This window comes from Nymphalis io, chromosome 19 (genome assembly GCF_905147045.1).
Source record: "Nymphalis io chromosome 19, ilAglIoxx1.1, whole genome shotgun sequence".
Lineage (NCBI taxonomy): Eukaryota > Metazoa > Arthropoda > Insecta > Lepidoptera > Nymphalidae > Nymphalis > Nymphalis io.
The window spans coordinates 8,554,075-8,581,896 of record NC_065906.1 but is presented as its reverse complement, the minus strand read 5'-3'; the positions used below and the strand labels follow the sequence as shown (position 1 = coordinate 8,581,896).

General features: G+C 32.1%; 2 protein-coding genes across 3 annotated transcripts; both read right to left on the bottom strand.

Annotated features, from left to right (window-relative positions):
* Positions 1 to 2,671: 2,671 nt before the first annotated feature.
* Positions 2,672 to 7,238, bottom strand: LOC126775988 (dynein regulatory complex protein 9-like). 2 transcript variants are annotated; one of them, XM_050498235.1, is made up of 9 exons: positions 7,085 to 7,238; positions 6,602 to 6,642; positions 6,251 to 6,321; positions 5,368 to 5,536; positions 5,120 to 5,266; positions 4,742 to 4,847; positions 4,126 to 4,320; positions 3,620 to 3,751; positions 2,672 to 2,899 (listed from the first exon to the last, which is right to left on the bottom strand). In XM_050498235.1, the coding sequence occupies exons 1-9, from the start codon at positions 7,178 to 7,180 to the stop codon at positions 2,681 to 2,683; spliced, it is 1,176 nt and encodes a 391-aa protein (XP_050354192.1). In that variant the 5' UTR covers positions 7,181 to 7,238; the 3' UTR covers positions 2,672 to 2,680. The 2 variants fall into 2 exon arrangements, with proteins under 2 accessions (XP_050354192.1, XP_050354193.1); XM_050498236.1 differs by having other exon boundaries at positions 2,672 to 2,892; positions 3,721 to 3,751.
* A 1,175-nt stretch (positions 7,239 to 8,413) lies between these two features.
* On the bottom strand, positions 8,414 to 27,563 carry LOC126775977 (egl nine homolog 1). The gene is made up of 7 exons (XM_050498217.1): positions 26,664 to 27,563; positions 23,885 to 24,004; positions 20,351 to 20,431; positions 12,748 to 12,887; positions 11,391 to 11,507; positions 10,967 to 11,028; positions 8,414 to 10,696 (listed from the first exon to the last, which is right to left on the bottom strand). Exons 1-7 carry the CDS (start codon positions 27,513 to 27,515, stop codon positions 10,668 to 10,670), a joined length of 1,401 nt encoding a protein of 466 aa, XP_050354174.1. The 5' UTR covers positions 27,516 to 27,563; the 3' UTR covers positions 8,414 to 10,667.
* Between the last annotated feature and the right edge of the window lie 259 nt (positions 27,564 to 27,822).

The following is a 27,822-nucleotide window of genomic DNA, read 5'->3' as shown; positions in this document are numbered from 1 at the left end:
CGGAACCTTATATTGTATTAAAATCCTAAAGATAATAGGATTTTTCACTTTTTATCATTCATAACCTATAATTATTTATCATGTAAGTGCTACCAGCGTCACCTAAAAAAATGTCCCGATTTTCGATAAAAAATATGGACTCGTCGATAATGTAAACAAATAAATAAGGAGTCCAATAACCTTAAGCGTTTTGTTATATGTTAATATGTTATTTTAATCTATTCGTTTTCCTATTTATAATTTCCTAACGACAATATTATTTAACATTCTTCATGAATTTATAATAATATTAGATACCGAGTCAAGAGAAATATATGTGGTATTTACCTCTCTGTCCACGATTGACATCTTGTCAAATGTCATATTTTGACAGCCTGCATTTGATATCGATATATAGTAGGTATACCTAGTGATAGATTTACATCTTTAAATGAAGAGTTTGACATGCGACAATTTAATTTAATGATTGAAAAACATAGTTATAATAAAATAACTATGATTTATTGTGATTTTTTCGTTATGCCTCCTGGACCAGACATAATATCTAACATAGTAAATACTATTTGTATTAAAATATCTGCATTTAAAATCTAAGTTTATTAATTAGAGGTTTGGTTTAGTAGAAGGAATTTAATATTAAGAAAGATAACAAGTTACAAGACCTATTTAAAAAAATAATAATTTAATGTAATTATTATTCGCGATTTCATCAAATAGTGAAAAGTCGATAATAAGCATTAATGTATTGCCTAAAACTAAGGAAATTTTAATTACTGGTAGCCCTTAAATTACAACTAACCCTGCGTCAGTGTCCGTCACTTCCGTCAGTGTCATTGGATTGGATTAGCACAAGATTCTTGTCACACTATATGTATTTAAAAGTATAACTGCCTCGTTGGTCTAGTGGCTTGATGTAAGGCTGCAGACCTGGGGGTCCTGAGTTGAATTCCCAGGTCGGGCCAATAAAAAGTTATTGGGTTTTTCTGTCAGAAATTTCGCAGTAACAGCCCGGACTCTGGAAGTTGGAAGTGTGTTCACTCCCGTGCCTCGGAAAAGCAAAGCCGTTGGTCCTGCGCCTGAACTCTTTCCGGTCGTGTCGGATTGCCGTCCCATCGGGTTATGAAAGTTATGGAATAGAGAGTGCACCTGTGTTTGCGCACACACTTGTGCACTATAATACCGCCTGCGTAGTTGGCTAATCTCTCTTGAGATTGGCCGCTGTGGCCGAAATCGGTCTGGAGGACATTATTATTTAAAAGTATGTACCGTACTGTTTTACGTATATTATATTAATTTTATTCTACATGATTAGTTCCACATAGTTTGCGCAGCTTAAAAGTTATTGTATATAATATGCATTTTAATCTTTTATCCGTTTCTCTATTATTGATAAGTAATTATTAGAGGCCGAATAATATGCATATACGATATATTCATGACATAAACTCGAGCCACGGGTGGAAATTGGTTTACAATATTTTTCGGTAGGCTATTTCTGTCTTTACGTTATTGCCGGCCAAACCTATAACCGTACTGCTCTTAGAGCGCTCTCACCAGCCGCGGGTATTTTGTTTTGGTAGGATAATTGAATGAAATAAAGTAAGATGTGAAGTGAAGTGAAGTAAGTAGACAAACAGCTCCCCAGTTCTATACATATAAATTTAGGCACTGCCCAGTTACCTCAATAGAAGTGGGGCGACCTTTATGGCAAATACTGGATGTATTTTGAATGGTTGAAAACACAATCTTACTTCTAAGCTTTTGGGACAATAACCGATTGAATACGTTTAATTAAATAGTTATTAAATCCATTGTATTATATCGTCTATAAAGTAAATACATTCTGATGTCGTCAATTTGTAAATGGATACCTACGTAATTTATCAATTTAACAATATCCATGCACATCACAGTCCGCAATTATGTTTATATAGCATGACTATTCTTAACCTTTTTTCTTTTCTTTTGACTTGTATTTGTTTTTTTTCCAGTGTGCAATAGTTCCGTAACAGCCTGTGAATGTCCCACTGCTGGGCTAAAGGCCTCCTCTCCTCTTTTTGAGGAGAAGGTTTGGAGCTTATTCCACCACGCTGCTCCAATACGGGGTGGTAGAAATCACATGTGGCAGAATTTCAGTGAAATTAGACACATGCAGGTTTCCTCACGATGTTTTCCTTCACCGTAAAGCACGAGATGAATTATAATCACAAATTAAGCACATGAAAATTCAGTGGTGCTTGCCCGGGTTTGAACCCACGATCATCGGTTAAGATTCACGCGTTCTTACCACTGGGCCATCTCGGCTTTTTTTTTTTATATAAAATAGTTATATATTAATAATAATAATATTTTAAGCATTTTTCAATGTGCATATCAAGCTTTTTAATTGTCTAATTTATCTCTAGTAATTATAAAAATCAATTCAGTCTTATTGTTGAATCGAGAACCTCACCTTTTTTGGAGTCGGTTAAAAATAATTGGTAACTATTATATCAACGATTTTGTTTTAAATTTTTAACTTCATATGATTTCAATAACTGAATAAAACTAAAACTAGCATTCATTCAACACAATTATAATAACACAACATAATAATGAAAATATTTAATAAATAAGTAGATATATCTAACAAACAATAAATAATTCTATAAAAAATATTATTCATCGGGCTATTGGCTTATCATTTCTTTTTTTTGCCTGACTTTTCTTCTGGTTTGGGTGCTGGTCCTTTCTTCTTAACGATTTTATAGGGTCCTAGTTGCTGTCGTACAAGTAAGCCACGCCACCACGCCTGTACTGTAGTTGCGGCATTGAACATATTTACGCGGTATTGCCGATCTGCTTCTCTTTCATCCTTGAATTTCTTCCAGCTATTAATTGATTCTTCGTGTTCTACAAGCTAGAAAAGTTAGAAATTGTTATATTAGACATTATTCTGTAACATTATATTTTATGATAAATGTAGATAATTAAATATTTTTGTTGGTATTTTTAATGTATTTTGTTATGTAAAGCTTATTATTTAATCGATTAAGCAATATTGGACGAAGCGCCCTAGGCAAATCGCAATAATGGCATAAAAAACATACTTATGTAATTTGTATAAAGTTAATTATTCAAGATAACAATGCATTAATAATACAAGTCATGGTGCCAAATTTTCTATTATTAAGAAGCGCAAAACATTTCTTCAAAGCAAAAAATTAAGTTAAAACGAGTTTGTAATTGTTCAGGAACAATCAATATTGTGAATGAAAATCCCTTCCTCTTTCACCCACATTGGTGGAGAGTCGCTTCTAGTCGCCTAAATTGCATGAATGTGACTCGTCTGTTAGAAATATGTCTAACTGGTTCAAAAGTAGTGCTGTCCAAGGGAAAATCTTAGTGTCTTTAATTAATATCGGTCCATAAAACGCTATATTAGTATCGTCTGTGTCGGATAGCCTAACAGAATTGAATAGGTATCTATATAGAGTATTAAGAGATATACAAGACTAGATTAATAGTGGTAATAATACACCGTCCATATGCAATGTGGACGAGTAAGACGTTCAATGCAAACTGCTGCATGCAAACCGGGAACTATTATAAATGTATAATTATCGGATACAATTCTAACCATTTCTTCGAGTTCAACTCTCTTATCGCAAACAGCTTCGTAGTCATTTTTCTTCAATTGTACTTTTAGATCCAAGCGTTCAATATCTTTGTCGTACTTACCCATCCAGTGTTCGACTTCAACAAGGACTTCCTGACGAAATGAAAATTAGAGTACCATTTTAATAGAAAGGTAAACCTATCAAATGTCCCACTGATACACACGCTAAGCTAAGCTAAGCCTCTCTCGTTTTGATGAGATTTGGAGTTTACCCTACCGTGGGTGGATGGATGCACAAGAGGTATAATTTCCTGTTGTTGCTCTTCACCGTCGAGCACGAGATTAATTATTTAAACAAGAATCAAGCGTATGAAAATTCATCTTAGGTAGAACTCACAATCTTCGATCACATTCACGTGTTCTTACCACAAATGTGTGGTACTAGAGATGAGTCTTGTACCCGTAATATGTACTTAGCTGTCAGTGCGATTACTTAATAATATTTATATAACAAGAGTTAGACCAACATTGATTCTAATATTATTCAACAGTTCGATTTCGGTGTGGACGCGTTGTTCCTGGTCGGCTTTCATTTTAAAATATTCAATGGCATGATTTGGCTTGAACTCTTTATCGTGGATCATCTGGATGTGCTGTTCTGTTCGAGCTCCTTGCCAGCTAAGAACGTAGCGGCTTCGAATTTCAGAATTTAACTCGGAGTCCTGTAAATTTATTGTATTTGAGAGAGGAGAGAGCCTCGGGGCATTGAGCTCACTGCGGAAGAGCCTAGCGGTAGTAAATATATTGCTAGCTGGACAAATATCTATTCATATAATAAATGCGAAAGTATACGTGTTGGCAGTTGAGACTCGTACGAAGGAGAACCCATGAAATATCACAGAACGACTGTCCATCGTAAAAGGCCTGATTTTTGACATTTTTATCGTGGATAAGAGAATTTTATACTAATACACGGTGTCCTTGTTTTTGCGCCTTAGCGCAAAGAGGCTAATCTTGAATCGAGAGAATCTTGAATCGTCTCCTCTAGCGTAACAAATAATGTGTATATCTAGGTAAAACTTTTTTAAGTCTATGAAATAAATTTAAAAAAGCGGATAACTTATTATTGATAATATTACTTACTTCTAAATTAGATTTGAGGAGTTCGATGTCAACGTTAGTGTCATAAGTTATAGATTTTACATGGTTCCTTTGCTGGCGGAGCTGCCGATTTAGTTCGCGTCGAAGGCTAATGAAATAGAATTAAAAAAAGATATATATGATAGTAGGTGATAAAAAAACGCCTTGAAATAGTGTTAGTTAATTTATGCTGCATAAACAAAATTTAATTATAATCGCTGCTTTAATAGCACCGTGTTGGATAAAGCTCCTAACTGCTGCTCTGTTCTTGCACTGCAAGAAGAATGGAAGCTTATACTACGTTACTTCAGTACAATCTGAACTGACGTCAATTTACTTATGTTTTGGAGTTTTTGTTTTCATAAATATATATTCTATTACATTCTATTGTTAGACTCCACTTCAATAAGGTTTTTAAGATGACATTGACGATCCCAAATCCTGTTAACGTTTTCATATAATGCGTTGTATTGACATTTAAGTGAGAGATCCATGTACGTGTCTTGAAGGACCTTCAGAACTAAATACCTAAAAAGAATAAGCATATGGTTATTTATTAAATTAAACTCGAAACCGCGGGTAAAACTTGTTTAAAATAACATAATAAAAACAATTATGACAATCCTTACCGGTCCGATTGCAGTTTTTTCAGCTTATATTCGAGAGAGCCAAGTTTTTTAGGATCGATTTCATCAAGCTCGTTTATCACTGTTTTCTGTTTGACTCCATATTTACGAGCAAGGTTTTCTATCATTTCCGTTCTCATTTGAAGCACACGCAGCTCTGTGTTTATTTCAACTGTGAAGATGCGAATATGATATATAAATTATGCGTATAATGTTATGCATACAGTTTGTTACTTCGTTATTGAACATTATGATATTGAGGCCTGGTGCCAAAAGGGCTCATATTAATTAAGCTTACTTTTGTCAATCCGAATTGAAACAATGAACACGTGTCGTTTGTTTTATATAATCTATGAATTTTTGTATATTATTATTATTATTAAATTTATTCTTTTTAAAATGATTGGCAAGTGAAAAAATGTGGTTTAAATTTTACCCAAATATATACTTCGTCCCATTTAGCACCAGACCTCAGAATTAATACTGTAAATTTACTTCCATTATTTTTAATCACGTTTTTAGTTAAAACGGCTATTCAATTCAAATAATCAACCTTTCTCTGGTATGAACTACATTAATTGGCTCTTTAAAACGTCTTATGTGATATTGTCCGTATATATTCAAGCACGCAGCTCCACGGAGGTGGGTGATACAATACACGTGACAAAAAGTTATCCGACACAAGCAGGTTTCTGTATAATATTTTCTTTCACAGCCAAGCAAGAGATGAATCATAAACCCAGATATATTTATCGATATTCAAGCTCAATGATCTTACAGGGATTGATACTTGTGGTCTTTGATTAAGATTTTAAATGATATCTCGTAATCATATTTAAAAGATTTCACTAACTAAGAAATTAAATTATAATAACGTCTTATGTACATAGTACGTAGAGCTGAGCCATGATGTCCTCCAGTGTGGTGGCGAACAAGCTCGCTTTGAAGAAAGGTAACCTGGAATAAATGATTGTTTAGGAAATTTATTTACCTACAAATTAAAAAAAAAACACTGTAATTACATTTTCACCCTTATTCTATTGTAATTGTCTATATTTTAATTTTAACAATTAAGCTTATTAAATATTTTATTTTAACATAAGTTTGTTTATCTATTTTTATGTTTCACTAAGGCTTTCATAAACAAAATAGTAATAGAAAATATGTTAGGATGTCTCTGCGGTTCCGTTGGAAGTGTTTTTTTAAATGAATTTGAATTGGCATAATTCAATATTACCTGTGAACATTCTTTGTATTTCCGTCACGTGTTTCTAGATCCTGTTAACAGAATTAAAATAAAAACTGTAAAATAAGAGTAGCTGCAAATGTATAAAACTTTTTTTATGAAATAGGCGGACTGGCAATTGATGCTAAGTGGTCACCATCGTCCAGACATTGGCGATGTAAGAAATATTAACCATTCTGTACATCGCCAATGCGCCACCAACCTTGGGCGCTAGGTGTTATGTCCCTAGTGCCTGAAGTTAACTGACTCGCTTTCCTTCAAACCGAAACACAGCAATACTAACTTACATAGGCGGGCTTGCACAAAGCCTTATCACAAAAATATTGTTTACTTTACTTATAAACCCAATATGATGCATATAAGAACTCAGTGTGAGCTGATGTGATTTTTGCGTTATCATCTGTGCTTGCCAAGATTTTAATCTACAATTTTAACTAATATGTTCTTAATGAGTGAAATGTGTTTTATAATTACTTGGGATTTCGAGTCTCTTTCAAAAGAGCTTAAATCGCTAGCACGTCCCCAGGATGCTTCCACCTCACTGATCCTCTTACTCTGTGGATATGTCATTGAAAATAAAATATAATATTTATTAAATATAAATCAAAAAAATTACAAAAATACATGTACAAACGAAACTTCAAAAATAATAGGCAATAATAGTTGCCATGGTTTTTAAAACAAAAAAAAAATAGTTATGGTTTTTGAGGTCTGTTGACCTCATTTGCATTTATGCAAGTGTTAGAGGGGTAAGGTATAAAAAAGACTATGTCCTTCATTGGGGTCCAAATTTGCTTCATACTAAATTTCAACAGAATCATTTAAATGGTTTAGCCGTGAAAGCGTAACAGAAGGTCAGTTTGACAGACGCTTTCGCATTTATAACGTTATTATAGATAAGTATAGTAGTATATTTTAGGAATATGTCAAAACTTTAAGGAGTACTAAAAATTGTCTATGCTCTCATCTCGATGTCTTGACAATCCGCCTCCAAGGTTGCGTGTGAGCAAGGTCTATGTCAGTTAACTCGGTGACAACTAATTCGTTAATAGTGTATATACAAAGTCTAAGGACCAATTATAAAAATAATACAGTTTTTTTTTTATAGAATAGGAAGGTGGACGAGTATATAGGCCACCTGATGGTAAGTGGTCACCAAACGCCCTTAGACATTGGCATTGTAAGAAATGTCAACCATCGCTTATAGCCAATGCGCCACCAACCTTGGGAACTAAGATTTTATGTCCCTTGTGCCTGTAATTACACTGGCTCACTCACCCTTTAAACCGGAACACAACAATATCAAGTATTGCTGTTTTGCGGTAGAATATCTGATGAGTGGGTGGTACCTACCCAGACGAGCAGACGATAAGGTTGGTGGCCCTGGCGTGAGGAGCGATCGCTCTAAATGCTAGTTAGCGAGGGAAAATGTCAAAAATTACCTCCAGGCGTAAAAATCCTTCCGAATACAATTCACTTGTTCTTCTGAGGTTTAAAAGTGTTTATTTCCGAACGCGTTGTAGACTTTTTGACAGGTGAATGAGCTTGTCTTGAGGAAGTTAGCAGATATAACAATTTAAGAGTACATGGGCGCCGGAAAAAGAAAAGTGTCTCTGTTTGGTAGTAGGTTGTAGATATTAATAGACTGTATTTCATTTCTTGCAGTGGCTACATAATTAATTTAATGCTTATGTATTTATTACTAATGTTATATTTAATTAAACAGGTTTTTACGTCTAAAAAAACAGTAAAACAGGAGTTTTACGTCTGTGGTGGGTAATAGATTAAAAAAAAAAACAAAAATAAAAATAAAAATTTAATACCAGATGTATCCACAACTTAATTTATGACTTGAAATAGCTTTAATTCGTTTCAAAAGCTAATAAATAAAACTGTTTTGTTGGACAACACGGAATTTTAAAATATTTATAACAAGCTATAAAATCACAAAATAATAAAAACGCTTTCATGACAAAGCTATATTACTTACATACAAAATTACAATTTAAATTAGGAATATAACCTTAGCAAATCTAATTTTATAATATATCTGTATAAATTTCAATACTATATTTTTACACACTGTTCGTAAACAACACACCTTATCATTATGAAACTTTACAATAGTGCTGTTCTGTTGTACATGATTTACCACTGGTGTAGCCGAGACTTTATCCTCGAGAGCCGAGAATAATAAAATAGTGATATTAACTTTACGTTAAATATTTTCATTAAATAAGATGAGAATGAATATTTATAAATTGTTTCATATTATCTGGCTACACTCAATGCTCATGACAATCTTTAAACTAAAATGGCTATCCTTTTTCAAAAATACATGAGAGAAAGAGAAAGCCATAACGGTCCTGTCAATAATTGAGATTGTATGGAAAGACGAATTGTTATGTCTCATATTGGTTACGTTTATCTAAATAAAATCTAGTATAACAGTATTTACATCGATATCTTGTATATGTAATATGTGATGGTAGAGAAGTAAATCTTTTCGCTAGTAAAACATAAACGACATAACTTTTTAATAGTTTTTTTTTTTTTTTAAATACAGATTGTTCTACAATTCTGTTGGCAGTTATCACACAGCTAACAAATTTTACGTAATTCCCATTATATTCTAAATATTTAAAATTTTTGTGACAATTATTAAAATATCCACTTATTAAGTTAATTTCGACAAATCAATACATTTTTCAACATATAAATCTGATCAAGTCGTTTTTAGCTGATAACATTCAAAATTATTTACTAGACAAATACTGGCATTGAGCCTTACTGTTACAAATTAAAATTCTCCATCATCAAAAGTTGTTATTTACAGTAAAAAATTAATACAACAATAAATATAGTTATATAACATAGAAAATCTCTAGATATATTGAATTGAAATTTTATTTATCGTCAGTCTTAAGTTACAAACATCATACTGATCTAAAAAGACAACAACATATAAACGAAATCTAAAATGTCTATAATTTTAAATCAATTAAAATCTTGGCATAGTTACTTCAAGTTGTGTCACCCGGCATAACGCCAATGTCACATGAAATGGGTAAGTTCATCCGTTTAAATAAACTGACAAGTAATTTTCGATTTAATTAAAAAAAATTCTTTTGAAAATTGGATTTGTGATTGTTATTATACCAAAAGGGCAAATATAATATATATTACCAAAGGCTCGCGGACCGGCAAGGCGGGGGCGGCTAGTACAAAACATTCTTCCTGACTGTTCTGGCCGTCGTCGCGTTTGGACTCCACTACCACTTACCATCAGGCGGAGTGGAGTCATTTACTTTCCCGGTATATAAAAAAGGGCCAACTAACTGCTCAATTGAATTGGATGAACAACAACAAGTATTTTTTTTAATAGATTGAAAATTATAATTAACATCAGTGTAGTCGAGCTAAGAATTGCATTTAATAAAACATAATACTTAAGAATCAACTTAAATTAATATAAACTAATCTTAGAAAATATATTACAACGAAATGTCGAAATAAACACAATTAATTTCAAACATAATTCGAAATGAATTATGTAAAACAGTATTTCTTTTATTTTAGTCTATGTTCGAAAACATATTTGATATTTCTAAAAAAATAAACAGAAGAAACATGAATACATCGTTAAGGAAATTGAAATTTGTATTTAAACAAAAAAGTCATTGCAAAAATAATTTTATAATGAGATATTTCTTATATCTTATACATATAACTTTGCTAGTCCTCATCGTACGCGGGATGGATTTTACTAATGTACGTGTTTAATTTTTTAATGTTATAATTTTTTTTTACCAATAACATTTCATTATATTTAGCTTATACAGAAGTTCTAAAAATACAATAACTTTTTACAACGGCATCCGATTAACTGATCACATTCTCCAATTGTCATATCAGCAACCATAGACTATAAGTTGCGCTACCAATCGTTCGATCGACTCGGTCACGGTTCGGGCCTTGTGTACCCCTATATTTATAATCTGTATCTAGTGGCAGTTCGCTACGAGCACGCGACGCGCCTGCTGCCGCGCACCCAACATCACTTGCTCGACGATGGCTGTCCGCGTTCTGAAACAGATTATTTATATTATAATTATTATACTTTCGCTCATAGACGTTGGCACTGTAAGAAATGTTAACCATCGCTTACATCACCAATGCGCCACCAACCTTGGGAACTAATATGTTATGTCCCTTGTGCCTGTAATTACACTGGCTCACTCACCCTTCAAATCGGAATACAACAATACCAAGTGCTGCTGTTTTTTAATTATGTGAGAAATTAAAAAAAAATCATGTATTGAAAAAAAATTGAAAGTTTAAATAATAGTAACTTACTGTATTTTCTTACTGCATCTTCTCGTTCCTGAGCATCGAAATACCACAATGTAATTGCATATCTGTAATTAAAGTTATGGGAATTTTATAACAGTAGAATTTAAATGTTTGGCAAATTTTCTAGTATATATATATATAGTCCTCATTGATTTCAATGACGGCGACCCTAGAAATTATTTATTATTTCTAATATGAGCCCTAATGTTAGATATGTGCTACAGTTCAGTTGGCCCGCAGAGTTGTATGTACAGGAGGGTTTAGGTCTCTATTTACTTAACTGGCGCTTTTCGTCTAGTGCTTGGAGGCGGTTTACCTCGAACGTCTCGATCTTCTTGTAGATGGTAGAGCGCCACGATGAATTTCGAGCGAACATATAAATAATGAAGTGACATTGAAGTAATTATTGATATTTCTGAATTCTTACCTAGTTGCGTACGCAGGTTGTACCTCGTGCGGGTTTCTTCTATCTGACCAAAAGAACAGCATCCTATCGAAGATCGGCGCGATATCTGCCACCTGATTTGTACCTTCCGGGAACACCCTGTAAAAAACAATAAGATTAAAATTTAAACAGATTCTTTTGTAATCCGCAAGTTGCGAAACTCCGTATCATTTAAAAAATAATATTATATACAAATATTAAAAAAATTAATTCAAGATAAATTCGGGAAATCCGGGTTACGGCTTATCTTCACAAACCACAACTAATATACATTATACATTTTATAATATTAAAATAATTATTAAATTATTTACAAAAGTATGTTTTTAAAAGTACATATGTTAAATAGAAGGTGTCCTTTTATATTTATTTAAGACACTAAGCTGTTTTGCGTGGTTTTATCCGTTTTAAACGACGCTGCTTCTACCCCTTGGGTCGTAGCGTATTTACATTTAGTAAAACTTTCTCAATAAATAAGCTAATCTAATGTAAATATTTTCTAAAACGGACTGGTAGATCCTGATTAATTAAAAACTAGGTTATAATATTAGTATAGATGCCATAACATACAAAATATATCAGTATCTGAAACCTCCTAAGTGGTCCTCGGTCTGATTCACGATAGGTCACTAAACTGCTATGGAGAGAGCAATTTATAATGGAGAAATCCGTTGACGAACAAACATTAAGACCGAAATAGCTCGTAAGTTGGATGACGTAGCAATGAGCAGGCCACGTGATTCGATGGAGTGGTAACCGAATTCGGAAGAAAGGTCCTTCAATGGAGAAGACAAAAAAGAGCATATGATACCACCAGGTGGACTAAAGTCCTAAAAAAGACATTTTGAATCAGCCACAAAACCGGCCGAAATGGCACTGATTTGAGAAGGTCTATGTCCAGAATGAGACCCGATGGAAGTTGTTTATATACATATATTTTTATTTATAATTTGAATTATCTATGTTTTTAAATATGGATTCGCGAAAAAATTGCGTCGCATCGCATGGAATATGTATGTAAACTAATGTGTGTTTATCTTTACCCCTTCCTCGATTGGATAGGATATAGAAGTAATTGAATCGATAGCCCATCGAGTTCATCGAACAAAACAGTACATAATATTATATTAATATAGTAACTGGTATGAAGTTAAACGGTTTTGAATACAATGAGACCAAAATTTAAAGGTCGATTTTTATTTTCTGATTCAGTTAAATTTATTTTCGTATGCTTAGTTGAAGCAAATGATTGAATTTCAGTACAGGTAGCAACGGCCCTGAGGCATCAAGGATGCGGAGGCCCCCGATTAATAAAAAAATCATGTAGATAAATAGTTACCTAAGTAAGCCGCCATATCGCTTGACGTCCCAGTCAAGGTTAAGGTAGTATATTGCCGTTATACATCGCCCATCTTTATTTGGGTTATCTACATGTTTAACGTAATGGCTGCCAGATCCTGGGTAGCAGGCCACCATCGCCTGCGAATGAAAGATTAAAATTATAACTTATGTTTTAATACAATACTTCCTTCTATCACTATAATGTAACAACTTGTTTATGTCAAAATGCTGGGCAAAGGGCTCTCCTCTTGAGGAGATGATTTGGAGCCTATTCCACTAAGCTTCTCCAATGAATATAACAGATTTTCAACCAGCACATTTAAGTTTTCCCGCAATGTTTATCTTCATTGCCAAACACGAAATGAATTACGAGTAAAAACACAAATTAATCACACGATAATTCCATGGTTTGTACTTGCAATTTTCGGGTATGATTCCCTGTGGCTAGAATACTCTACGACTCTATGATACTTTGGCTCACGCACCAATACAAGTGAATATCCAGACAAATTAAAAGTAAAAATATTTATTTTATTTAGTTAGTATTGCACTTGCTTATTGATCGTCAAAATTCTACCGTCCTACCGGAAGGAAATACTCAGACCTGAGAAAAACGGATGACACAAAATCAGCGACATATTTTTCTTTTGTTCCTGGTATATAATTAAATAAATAATATCATTAACATTAAAAAAACCGTTAAATATAAAGACAGTACATATGCATTGGTATAGAAAAATCATAATATGATGGATTTTATTGTCATTTTAAAAGAATGTGACGAAAGTGATTTGATTAAGTGGGAAATTCCAGCCAATGATAACGGGCGGTGCCTAACCCTGGCAATACACAAGGTTAACTGTACACTTAGTACTGACTCCGTTTGTCTAGTTAATGTGTTTCAGACATTACACGTCAATCTAAATTTTTTTCATAAATTACCTACCCGTACCCGCTTTGTTATGGGTAGAATACGTATATGGGTAAATAACTATGCAATAATATTTAATACAACTCTAGTAAAGCTCCCAATTGGCATGATTTTTTCCAACATCTTCAACAATCACTGTCATGTATCAGCATTCTCAACCTTCCTCATCTCTTCGTCCACTAGTGAAAACTGTATTAAAATCCGTTGCGTAGTTTTTGAGTTCATCGTGTTCAAACAGACAAACAGACAGACGTGGCGGGGGGTCTTTGTTTTGTAATATATACTGATAACACGCATCATATAAAGATAAAAAGATAATATTTGAATGTCATTGTATTCAAAAATTATTATTAAATAATAGTAATCCTGTAGTAAAACAGCAAGGTTCCTGGGTTTGGCTCTGGTTGTCATTTACTCACTGTAACACCTTCCTTGAGATTCAAGCTTGCTTCATACCAAATTTTATCAAAATCGATTTAGTAAACTTAGCCGTGAAAGCGTAAAGGACAGACAGAGTTATTTACGCATTTATAATATCAGTATAGTATTTGAGTAAGTAGTAAGTAAGGAACAATTTTTTTTTTGACCAAATGATATTTGTGTAGCAAAACATATACGAAAACTTGCACAGATATACGAAATCGATTGGTGTTTTCATTAAAGTATCTAAAAACTAGAGTATTATAATTCGAAAAAGTTTTAAACTCGGCTAATATTGAAATAAGATCAAGTAAAAGCATACATTTATTTAACAAATCCAAACGCAACAGTTTTCCTCTTAGCGAGCAATGTTAGTTTAGCCAATGTACGTACATATATATTTCGTAATGGGTGTGAGATGTACGTTAGGGAATTCCCTTGAGCAAATGAAACTGGATTCGTTGACTTGTGTCGTACTTGTTTTATTAATAAAGTATGAAAGTCTTATTTTCCTTGTAAACATTTAAAAAAAAAAAACAATTTTTTTTATATTTATATTCTCTTACATTTATTTAAAATATTATTTTTTAATAAGTTTTAAATGATTTACCTGTAATAAGTATTTTTTATATTTTTTTAAACAGAATCAATATGAATGTGACGGAGATAAAGCTTTACATCAATAACGTTGCATTTTAAACGTCACATATAGAAACGTTGCTGTCAAATTCGATACTAAAAATTAAGCAGCTATATTTAATTATGTGAATAGTAATTCAATGGTGCTTGTTATGGTAGTTTTGATGTTACTACAAGTACATTATTACTTATGGCTAACATTGACATCTTTTTTAATCTGTTGTGTTTAATGTTTGCTTATAAGATATCGCCTCAAGCGTCACGATGTATTGGGCATGGACGTATAGTAAAAGCAGAAAGTACACAGTCTGTGAATATCACTACTGGTGGTAGGGCTTTGTGCAAGCTCGTCTGGGTAGGTACCACCCACTCATCAGATATTCTACCGCAAAACAGCAATACTTGATATTGTTGTGTTCCGGTTTGAAGGGTGAGTGAGCCAGTGTAATTACAGGCACAAGGGACATAAAAACTTAGTTCCCAAGGTTGGTGGCGCATTGGCTATACGCGATGGTTGACATTTCTTACAATGCCAATGTCTAAGTGCGTTTGGTGACCACTTACCATCAGGTGGCCCATATGCTCGTCTACCTTCCTATTCTATAAAAAAAAAACCACTGCTGGGAATATCCCAATGCTGGGCTAAAAAGAAAGGGAGGCCTCCCTTTTTTTTTGACAAGTACGTTTGGAGCTTATTCCACCATACTGTTCAGATTTTCATCCGCCTTATCCAGATTTCCTCACGATGTCTTCCTTCGACTTTCTACTTAAATATCGATTTAATGTTTATCTCATCTATTTGTGACCTTTGTGACACCGGCATTAATATTGTATGTAGAATACATAAATATGCAATAATAATAATAAATTGGTATTTAATACATACGTTTAATAAAGAAGTTATTTATATTTTTTAATATTGTGATTGAACATAGACGTTATTTAATTTCTTTATATATACATGAACAAGAAATCAGCTATGGCTAAAAGCACCTAATTACAATAATAAAGCTGTAAAATACAAGATCAGATAACAAAAACAATGATACGCCTTTTAAAACCGTTTAATACGAACTTGTATTTGGATTTTCCGTTTTACGAATGTTTTTGTTAATATTTATTGAATATACATAATATTATATGTTATGAGTAATTTTTATCTTTTGCAAAATAAAAACAGATAAATGTTTATCTTATTCCATGTCACCCATATAAATAAATAAAATAAATTTTACCCAAAGAAATCCTCGGAAACCTATGTGTATTTTGATCAAAGTTCAAGAATAATTTGTCAGGCACTAAATAACGAAACCACATTATACAAATAAAATGACGCATCTTGTGTCCTATGTAGCTAACAAATAGAAAGGTAAACAAACCACAGCATAATAACATTGCACTATAATATATAGTAGTTGTAAAATCGTTCTTATTGCTGTTGAAATAAAATACATATTAGTTTAAACGATATATTTCAGGGTCGTCAAACGCGCGCAAGATGCACTCGATATTGTAGTGATGTTATTATTTCCGTATATAATAGCACGTGCGCGTATTTACGTATACTATATAGTACTATAAGAGACAATAAAATTGTAATATATAATATTAAACGTAATATGTATTATAATTAAACATTGTTGAAGAGTATCTGTCATTTTTCATATTAAACAATAATATTCTACATTTTTAATCTGTAAACAAGAACAATGACAGATACTCTTTACGGCGGGAAGGATTTTATGATTGCAACGAATACATTAATTTCATCGAAATCCCGTTTTATTTCTGAGAATAATCTAGTTCTTTCAGTATACAGAGCCGTATTTATCATACTAGGGGTCTTGAGAATATAGAATTTGAGGTCATTGGACGCACAATTTGACGTATTTTTGAAAGACAAAGGCATATAATGGTTATAGTAAGTTTTTGCATTAAAAAGTACTATGAAAACTGGAGGCGTTGGCTAATTGAGTTATTATATATTTATATATATAGATTTTTTAAACAAGATAAGGAAGCATAATATAATAGTTTTAATTTATATAAATATGATTCTGAGTTACAACGTTTTAGTATATTTTTTGTACTCGTAACAGTTGCATTCATATTTAAAGTCCAATACATTGATTTTTTTTTAATAAAATCTTTGTCAACTAATTATATACTTATATAGTTTAGAGGTATAATATATAAAGAAATTCTAATCAAAAAAAGAGTAAAGACAATAAACAAATCTGACATTGAATCGACATTTTATCAGTGGTCGAGATCGAAAATAATCTAAGCTATTAATTGTGTAAAAAAAATGTCGGCAAAGTTGTTATCGGAACATTGTAAGTAAAATTAAAATAAATATAAATGTAATAGACAAATATATATTAATCAAGAACTGTTTGTATTGTATAATATAGAAGAGGCATTAGCAAATCGCATGGATTATATAAATCTATGCATTAGGAAGATTTTAAAAGAGTAGTAAGACACTAATTATGCATAATATTACATACAAAAGTGTAGGAAACAGCACTTAGATGAATAATTAGAGATGGCATTTGGCAATGTTAAGATGAAAATTATCCATCAACTAAATTCAATACAATTTAATACTACGAATAAAAGTAAATAAAATAGAGTAAGCGTTTTATTTATCTCATAGATCTAGCAAAATTTTCACAATAAAACCCTTAACTTATCTTACACACTAGCTACTTTTGGGACATTACTCAGAATTCACATTGTTTTGTTAGTGGACATTTGGTTACCTGAGCAAAACGATAGCCCGTATTTAACACATCCCTTGGCTGAGTAATGGCCCCCTTTATAAAGGAGGTGACGTAAAAATCTTCTTACTTCGAACCACTATTTAGAAATTGTATGAGAACTGTAATAAAGATTTTTTTTAATGTTCTCAAATTCGGGTTAATATTATATATTCTGTTTTGTTTACAAGATAGTCGTTTAAAGGCTAATGTGTTTGTAAGTTGGCGTACGTTCAAGAACCCGTGTAAATATCTCAATGTTTGGATAATACGTTCTACGTTAGCAAAGTTAGAGCAATATTAACAGAATTATTAAAATATTTCCTTAGTTTATATTTGAATTCCTTATTTATATTTGAACTATAATTAACTACGTGACTCAAATAAGCTTTTTATACTTTATACCTTGCGTAGTTTTCAAAAACAAATATATTAAATATTTTACATATTAAGAAATAAAATGAAATTTTAATATTTGTTAAAATCAATAATCAATGTCTAACAATACGTACACGTGGTGACATTTAGGTAATGCTACAATAAGGAGGGTACTTTATAGCGCGCATGTCGTCACCGTTTGTAAACATACGGGGGAAGCGCGGACGGCGTGTTCATACGGCAATGTTTACAGCCCACCGCCCCCGCCACCCGTCCGCCCGCGGGCGCCATGCCGTTGATCACGTACGCCGTACGGTCGTACCAGCGCCGCGCATGCGCCGCACCGCCCGCCGCCCGCTAACACTTATCAGCGCGATCCTAAACGATACACATTCACATTTGCCACTGATAACAGCGCAAATAGAAATAGATTGGCAACGGTCTACGCTTGTGCGAATCCGTTAGCTAAGCGCACGGCGCCAAACTATGATTAGTTGATGCGTGGGCTTTAGCGTAATCTGCACCAGATTAATATTTTAAATCTGCATTTTAGTTATAACGTGTTTCTTTAAATTTATTTCGCTGTTATTATGTTTTATTTTAATAATGTATCAACGAGTATTTTTCCAGAGGCGTCTTTACAAATAAACAATCATAATGGACGAGCGACATTCCATAGTAGGAAAAAAAGAAAGTATTCTGCCCTTGCTACCTAGCCCTTGATTAATTGCAACTTAATTGTCGCACCATCAAAGGTCATCAGAAAGGTCAAAGGTCATCGAACAGAACTATTTTTAAGTAGATACAAAATAATATGCTTACTCAAAGTTAAAATTTATTTGCTAAGCTATATACTTTTAATTTACAAGTACAAATAATTGATTACAATCCTAACATTGGCCTATAATTTGTTGATTTATTATCTGTGAAACATTTTCTAATATGTAGATACTTAAAAATATAAACCGCTTCAAAAAATGTCCTAGCTTAAAATTTAGCTAGTAATTTTTATTCTTTATATATGTTAGTAATATTTTACAATTTCCAATATTGTCGTTTTTTATATATATAATAGTTAATTACAAATAGGAAAATGTTCTATAAATCAGGATTAATATTAATCATTTCTGTGTAAATGAAGGAAGGAATATCGAAAAGCCGCCAAGGGTAAACAATAAATTAATTATTAATTAAATTTTATTAGTATCAAGATAATAATTGAAAAATATTCACTAATTTTTTATCGCTGGATTTTTAAAACTTTTGTCAAATGATTCAGAATTTTCGTTAAAATTAATGTCTGGGGAAAAGACGAGTTTTTGGATTACTTGGGCATGGAACATATTACAAGCAAAAATATTAATATTTCTGGCAACACTATTTTGACAAAAAGTCTTTATTCCATTGCAATATATGTAGCTTGCTACTGTCTATACAATTGTGATATTTTCATTTATTATTGGATCAAGAATTACAATTCTTAGTATTAATTTTTCGTACATTAGTGTGCATATATATGTCTTTTACAAGTAAAATGCATAATAAATGCATGCGCATGGGTTAAAACAACATTTTACACATTGCATTCATTTTTCTTTCGAAAATTATAATTTAAATATATTATTGATACAAATTCATTGAAGCAAATGATTAAGACAAATGTGTTAAGTGATTTCAACAAACAATTTATGCAATGGAATGTCATCAACTATTTTTAATATTATATAAAGTAATTAGTCAACCGCTTAGAGAAGAAGGCCTTATTGAGTTATTAATTTAATCTATAAGGTGCTAGTAACTGATTCTCAAAATGAGCTATCTATCTATACGGAGCCCGAGAAGAGTGAAAACGCTAAAACTCAAAACGAATCTCGGGGCAATTTTCATCGAAACTAAACTAAATCATAAGATTTTTGAAAATCTTTGTATTTTATATTAATGCACTAGCCGACAATGTCGCGAATAAGGATTAAACCTTGAAGAGTAATATGAAATGACATTCGTGATTGATTCCTCGTATATATATCAATCAACGTTAACAGTCAATAGTGTACGCCAAAGCGCGGTGTGCCGTGTGCCATCTTCAGAACTATAAGAACGAACTCGTATCCCATCGCAGAAAACGATCGTCAGATATCAGAAAGTAATATACGTCATTGACTTATAATATAAATAACATTTAAAGGATAAATACATTAAAATAACGTATCAGTATAAATCGATTTTAAACAATTCACGGAATCAGCTAGCGAAGTGAGTCTTACAGAATAGCACTGCTCTACAATGTTATGTATATGTACATACGGTGGAATAAATGTCGCGTGTAGGAATCAAAACAGGAACTTTAGACTCAGGTTCATTGATCAAAATATAGTGTCAGGGTTGTTTATTCAGTTAAAAATAGACATACCTGGCAATCGCCTAGTCCTTAAGTATATTGTATTTATTTTATAGAATTAAAAATATCTTACCTTCGTCCTACCGTTAATGATGTAGTTGCCCATTTTTCCATTGTCGACCATTTTATTCGCCGTCAGTATTATGCTATCGACCTGTAAAATATTCGATAATTTATTAAATAAAGAACGTATCGAGCTGTGGAGAGCATAATTTTATGAACACATATAATACAATCATATCATCTAATATTTCATTTTAATTTATTTTACCCCTGACAACGTGTATTGTAAAATTTTATGATTGGTTGTGTAGTTTAGTGATAAAAGCGTAACAAACAAACTCACTTTCGCATTTGTAATCTTAGTTAAGATTGTTATAGATTTATATACATACATACATATATACAGTATATATACTTGACACATTTTTTAAAGTTTTTATCACAGTAAAAAATATGTTTAAAAACAAACAAAAACGTGGACCAAATAGTTCTTTTCGTTGTCATATTTGACTGATAATTGTTTTTTTAATTAGCACACTTAATTACATATTTGTATGAATTCTTCGATCTTATATCTACGTATACATTATTTATTCATTTTGGCTGTATGTATGTTGCTTGTACATAGCTTTATATGTGTGTCCGACACAAACAGTGTGTTTGAACGTTTCAATTCAGATGAAATTCAAATTTCTTTATTTACTAAACAAGTACTTACTTATTGGTTGTGTTAGAATTGGTACCGGTTCTTAAAATAATTTAAGTTATAGGAAATACCGACGGAAGAAGTTCAGCGCGTTTTCTTTGTCATTATTTTATTATAAAATTTAAAAAAATAATTCGATGGTTAGTTGTCATTACCATAGATATTCCATAGATGGTCATTAACCTATGATATGACTATATAATTTATTAAACCATTTCTTTATATTCAATATCTATTACTAAAGCAAAAAATAAATAAAAACTTGCTACTATTAATATACTATAGAAACAAAAACATTGAAGCTCTTTATATTAAAATTGCCACGAACGATTCATATCGTGACAAATACACGAATCATCGTTAACTTTTATTTAACGATGTAATCATTAAACCTCTTTTATGTCTATTTGTCTATATCACAAAGCCGTTCCCCGATTGTTTATAAGAAGGTACATATCATAAAGGGCGATTACTCACGCCCTTGCAATTATCACGATGTTAATGATTTCCATACATTTTTCTATGTTTAGTTACGCCTAACGAAAGTGTGATGCTGGTCACGTTTGCCTCTCGTGAAAGGGAATGGGCATCGTGTATTCGTTTTGAATGAATAAGTCTAATTTTTTTTTTTTTCTTTTTCACACACGGCCATCTGATCCCAAATTAAGCTTAAACAAAGCTTGTGCTATGGAAACCAGACAACTGATATACTACATATACTACTTTTCTTTTGTAAATACATACTTATATAGATAATTACACCCAGACTCAGGACAAACAGACATGTTCATGCACACAAATGTCTGTCCTGGGTGGGAATCGAACCCACAACTTTCGGCGTAGAAGGCAAGTATCTACCAACTACGCCAACCAGTCTAATGCTAACATATAACGCAATGACACAGTTTTTGACAACGATAATTTCATAACACGCTATGGAGACTTAGAGATAATTGAATGTACAATAATTTATATACATATATACGTGTTTTGTTAGATGGACTTTGTATATGATGCACTATATTATTTACTAGACTACCCTACTTCACATCACAAAATATAACTTGTTTGCAATGTACTAATATTATTAAGTTATAATAATGTAACATTCATCGTATTACCATGTACGAATATTCGATTTAATTTTTTTGATCTTTTGAGAAAATAAATATCTCTAACCGTATTGTTTACGGATGTCTGTCTGACTACATTTAGATTTTTAGGTCACAAAAACCATTATACGAATATCATTATTCATTTATTTATATTGGGAAAGCTATTATGTTATGCCATTATCAACACAATAATTTTATCAATATTAGTATTATAAACACGAAAGTAACGGCTAAAACACTGAACCGATTTTAATGAAATTTTGTATAAAGCAAGCTTGAACCCTAAGGTAGCATTGGGGTAGGGCATTGTGTAAACTCCTCTGGAAAGGTACCACCCACTAATCAGATATTCTACCGCAAAACAGTGCTTGGTATTGTTGTGTTCCGGGTTTAGGGATGAGCCAGTGTAATTACAGGCACAAGGGACATAACAGCTTAGTTCCTAAGGTTGGTTGCGCATTAGCGATGGTTAATATTTTATACAACGCCAATGTCTATGGGCGTTGGTGACCACTGACCATCAGGCCCATATTCTCGTCCGCCTACCTATACTATAAAAAAACATAGGTCTTTTTACGCCTAACACCCCTCGCTCACCAAATATGCAATTTGTATATCACAAATCTTATCATAAGCTATATGGAGAGAACTCGATTAGAATTTGTCTTACGAATAACGTTTATGAATCAAAATAGTTTTAACTTTGTCCTCGGACTATCGAATAAAATTCAGCTTGAGATGTAAATTAATACGACCAGACACAATAGGAAATATAAATGAATAAGAAAAAACGAATCGAAATGAGACGAAATGTCCCCGAGGGTTTTAACTTAAGATCTTGGGCTTAAATCTGGACCGACGCCATTGAGTTTTCACATATATACTTTGTGTTTACAATTTATCTTGTACTCCTGATGCATATATCTAGGACACAAAATGTCGGATGAAATACTGCCACGTGTATTCAACATCCATACAACATGGTATATTAACTTAAAAAAATCAAACATTTATTTGAGAAGAGGCTTTGCCTGGTTGTAGTAGCATCTATGAGCTGTTATATATATGTATGTATAGAATATTATTGCATTGTACCAGCTACTGAAAGACAATGCAATCGGTGGCGCCATTAAATCGAATTATTATCAGTTCTTATCAGTTATAGAATTTCATAAAGATATTAAATCACTAGTCTGGTATTTTATCATATGTAAATGTAATGCGAATTTAAGTAGCGCATAAACAATAATAACGTCAACTTCATTAAAGCGTTTATTGCTAATCTTTCGAGTTCCTGAGCTGTGAGTCATAACACCATGATTACTATTTCAATAGACCAAAAGCATAGGAAGCGGTTTATTGAATTCGTAAGCGGCTGGTTGAATTAATGAGGTGTGCGAAATGAACAATTATTTTGAAGATCCTGTTATTTCGCGTATGCCTATATGATATTTGTGTACATTTGTGTATATTCATAATAACTAAGGGATTTCGAAAATACGAACAAATAGTTGAGAGTTTAAAAAGTTATTTTACATTTATGGCAAAGATTTGATAATTTCTATTAATACACCTTCTTCCTTGGACACTGATTTCTCTCTTTCCGTCATTATTGATTCGAAATTCAAAAGAAGAAGACCCAGCATTGTTTAACTAATCACCCGCTAAGCACTATATATGAATAAAGCTGTTAGTGTTTTTTTTTTGGTTCTGCATAACGTGTAATGTCACAGTAACGAAAATGCTATGGTGTTGTATTTAGGTTCTTAATTTGAATACTTACTTGGTTGATGAGCTGCCCTATGTGAAAGCAGTGGGGTTCCTTGCCATCGATCCACGTGATGCGATCGCTTCGTATCGTCTGAGCTTCTGTACTGCCTGGATTCGACACTAGTTGACCTGCCTGGGGAAGAGTTGTTGATATACATTCCAAATTTAATTAATATTTTTAGAAATAATGTGTTTGTGTAATTTTGTAAGAATGAATTCATTAGTCACTAAATTAGTAAATGGTTCGCTCGTACGCGATTTTCTTAATGAATTATATAAATATATTATAATCCGATTTTTTTTGATGTTCAATCTGCGTCTTTATAACAAAATAGAATTACATACATCGGATAATTAATTTGACTCAATTTTTTGGCGTTCATAATCGTTGTGTTTGTTGTCAGATATGGTAGTAAATATAATACTAAAACGAATTTCTAATCTACAATCGGACATTTAAGTACAGTTTTTTTATTGTTAAAGTTACATTGATCCTCCATTCCCATCGAAGAACGAGTAAAAGTAAACAAATACGTAAAACTGAGTATTCCATACGTTTTGCAAATAGCTCTGCTACATTATGCACTACAAATACTTTATTATACTAATACTTTATAACTTGACTACCTCGTTGGTCTAGTGGCTTGATGTAAGGCCGCAGACCCGGACGTCATGGGTTCAGTTCCCAGGTCCGGCCAATAAAAAGTTATTGGGTTTTCCTCTCAGAAAATTGTCAGTAGCAGCCCAGAGTCTGGAAGTTGGAAGTGTGTACACTCCCGTGCCTCGGAAAGCACGTACAGCTGTTGGGCCTGCGCCTGATCTCTTTCCGGTCGTGTTGGATCGTCGTCCCATCGGATTATGAGGGTTAGGGAATAGAGAGTGCACCATGTTTGCGCACACACATGTGCACAATAATGTCTCGTGCAGTTGGCTAATCTTCCTTGAGATTGGCCGCCGTGGCCAAAATCGGTCAAGAGGACATTAAGCTGTGCTGTTTGGCGGTAAATAAGTAATGACTGGGAAGTACCTACCCAGATAGGTTTGACAAAGCCCTACCTCGAGGTACACTTAAAAAGAAACAAATTTCCTTTCCTAAATATTATTTATATTTATCTATAATGTATTTTGTATAAGAATAAATTGTAAATAAAATTCAAGTTGTAGTCCATCGTGGTGGGAGTTAGGTAACAGTGATGACGTAACTTTATTGCAACCATGCAATATTGCTTCACAGTAACTTCCTGAGTAATGTCAGACATGTTATTGTCTGCATAGCAATATATATCTTAATTACATAGTTAATATTAAATTATCATTAGTGTGACAATTATTGTCTTAACTGCCTAGTTGATATGGCGTTTAGTAAAACTAGTTACTATTAATTTGAAATTTTAATAATATGGATATTATATATGAGAAAAGAAATTTCTTTTTCTATCGCTATGTAGTGACATTAAATCTTTTCTAAATTTAAAATAATTAATGTAATTTCAATAAAAAAACCATAAACAACCTTTTAAATGTAATTTTTGTCACCTATATTATGAAAATATTAATTAAAAATATAGTTTGTTATTTTGAACAAATGATAAAATAAAAAATCTAAGCCATAACCCCACTTTATTTACTACTTACCTAACCTAACCATATTGAAACAAGTTTTAAATTTTATTGTATAATAAATTAAATAAGTCCCAACTTCATTTTGTAATTAAATCATTTAAATATGGAAAGTGTGCCTCGTAATTTAAGACTTTCAAGGATAAGCCATTGATTATTATGACCAAGAAGAGAGAAAAGTATAGTAATTCTATTTATACTAAATATTTTTAATTCTATATAAAATAAAAACTTTACTACATATCAAGACAACCACTCATATTCATACTAATAAAAACATATTTACTACTATAATTGCATTATATAATATAAACAACAGCTTATTGAAATCATATATTTATAGTTTTGTTAAAAAAAACATTTAATTGTAATTCTAGAATAATCAATTTGAAAACTAGTACAATTGTGCTGCATATTTATTGTAAGCTCGTTTTCGCCTGCACCTCCGCCTACATGTTTCTATTGGCATGACAATTTGAAATTTTGCATGCTGGTTGCATTAGAAATTTCAGGATGACCAGTTAAGTAGTTTAAACATGAAAGCTTATCAAATAAATAAACAAACAAACTAATTTTCGCATTTATAATATTAGAAAGAATATAATTAACTGTTGTAATAGCTTTGCAAAATTATTTATTATAGATTAATTATAAAGCGACTTTTTTGTAAACATTGAAATAGATCTGTAGAAGTCACGTTCAAGTTGCATTATTTACAAAATAAATGTTTACAAATTTGTTTCTTGTATGGAATGGTATTAATATTTTTAATCTTTAAATGTAATTAACAATTTAAAACTAGCAACACTTTAAGTATCAATTGTTATAAAATAAATATGATTGTCAATATATAAAATAATAATAAATATTGAAGGAAACATGACTGTTTATAATTATTATTTTTAAACTAATCATATTAATTTCTACACCAGACTCATTGAAAAGTCTTATTGTAAAAACAATATGCTTATTATAGAAATGTTATTGATTTATTTCTATATTGTCTTAAGCATGACAACATAAACTCAGTCACGGCAATCAGTGACAAAATAAAAAGTTGTTTACTTCAATTATTTCTATGATAAGACTATAATCAATTCAATTTGACAATATATATTTGTATCTAGCTGAATTGAGTGTATCAGTGATAATATTTTAATTTAAATACTTACTGTGAATATTCCCGATCTGTACATTTCTAGAACTTCATTTAATACTAAGAGTCCACGTTCCTTGCCTAGGAAGTTATTTAACACACACACACCATATTGAGTCATGTCCCTGATTACTCTTTGACAGATTTCATAGTTTGGATCACTTGGATCCATGTAGTAACTGTTCATCATGTTGTTGAAGGGTGCTCCGCTACCTCTGAGTGAAGCTTCTGGGTATTCTCTCAACCTAGGAGGCTGCTCACTAGGTAAAGCTGGCATTTTTACATCGGTTTTATTTACCTCCTTCAAAACATTAGATGTACTTGCAGTAGAAAAATCCACTGTACCTAACTGTTGAGCTTTTTCACTCAATATTTCTTGTTCTGAAGATCCCTCGTGAGTTATGGCACTTACTTTAACAATGTTTTTATTACTATACACGACACTTGAAATTACACTACTGTCATTTAAGTTTGCTTTATTATGAGTTATAATCTCTACAGATTGAGAGGTATTTTTATTATCACTAGCAATGTCACTAGCCTCCTTTTTAACGGTTTTCTTTTTCGATTTTTTTAAACGTCTCACTTCGTTGCCTACTAGTATCGTTTCTTCTTTATTATTATTATCCACTGAAGTATTGATATCTATCCTTTTTTTTTCTTCGACCTTTATTTTTTTATCTTTTTGAGAAGATGGTTTAATAGCTTTGTCGTTTTGTAACTTTGGTGCACATTCACTTTTGTGTCTTTTCCAATCCTGTCTTTGATGTTCTGTGTTACAATAATAAATATTAATACACCGACCACATCTCCGATAAGTCTGCTGATTACAAACGGCGCAACAAGCAAGTACGCCCTCTTGATTCATTCTGATTCTGAAATATTCCGTGTTGGGTCGGCCCTTACGACTGTCAATTCTAAATGTCATCCCATTTTTTTTGAGTATATGACATGGACTCTCCTACTTTGACGCATAACCATGTTTGTTCGGATACAAGTTTATATATATATATAAACTTATATTATATATTATATAAGATTATATAACATTTAAGATGTGTATTTAATTATCTACATTTTAAAGCTACATTTAATAGTCAAAGATATTTGGTTTGGTACAAGGTATTCAATTTAAGAATGATGAAATGTTACGTCCGTTTTTGATTCTTATACTC

Bases quoted from the DNA above. Each gene is read 5' to 3' on its own strand.
- LOC126775988 (XM_050498235.1), bottom strand. From the start codon at position 7,180: ATGACATATCCACAGAGTAAGAGGATCAGTGAGGTGGAAGCATCCTGG. The intron at 5,537-6,250 runs GTACATAAGACG...GCATCTTCACAG, and splicing joins GGCTCAGCTCTACGTACTAT to TTGAAATAAACACAGAGCTG. The intron at 2,900-3,619 runs GTTAGAATTGTA...TAACTTTTCTAG, and splicing joins GAGTTGAACTCGAAGAAATG to CTTGTAGAACACGAAGAATC.
- LOC126775977 (XM_050498217.1), bottom strand. From the start codon at position 27,515: ATGAATCAAGAGGGCGTACTTGCTTGTTGCGCCGTTTGTAATCAGCAG. The intron at 24,005-26,663 runs GTAAGTATTTAA...ACTCTTCCCCAG, and splicing joins ACAGATCGGGAATATTCACA to GCAGGTCAACTAGTGTCGAA. The intron at 12,888-20,350 runs GTAAGATATTTT...TTTCATTCGCAG, and splicing joins TCATTAACGGTAGGACGAAG to GCGATGGTGGCCTGCTACCC.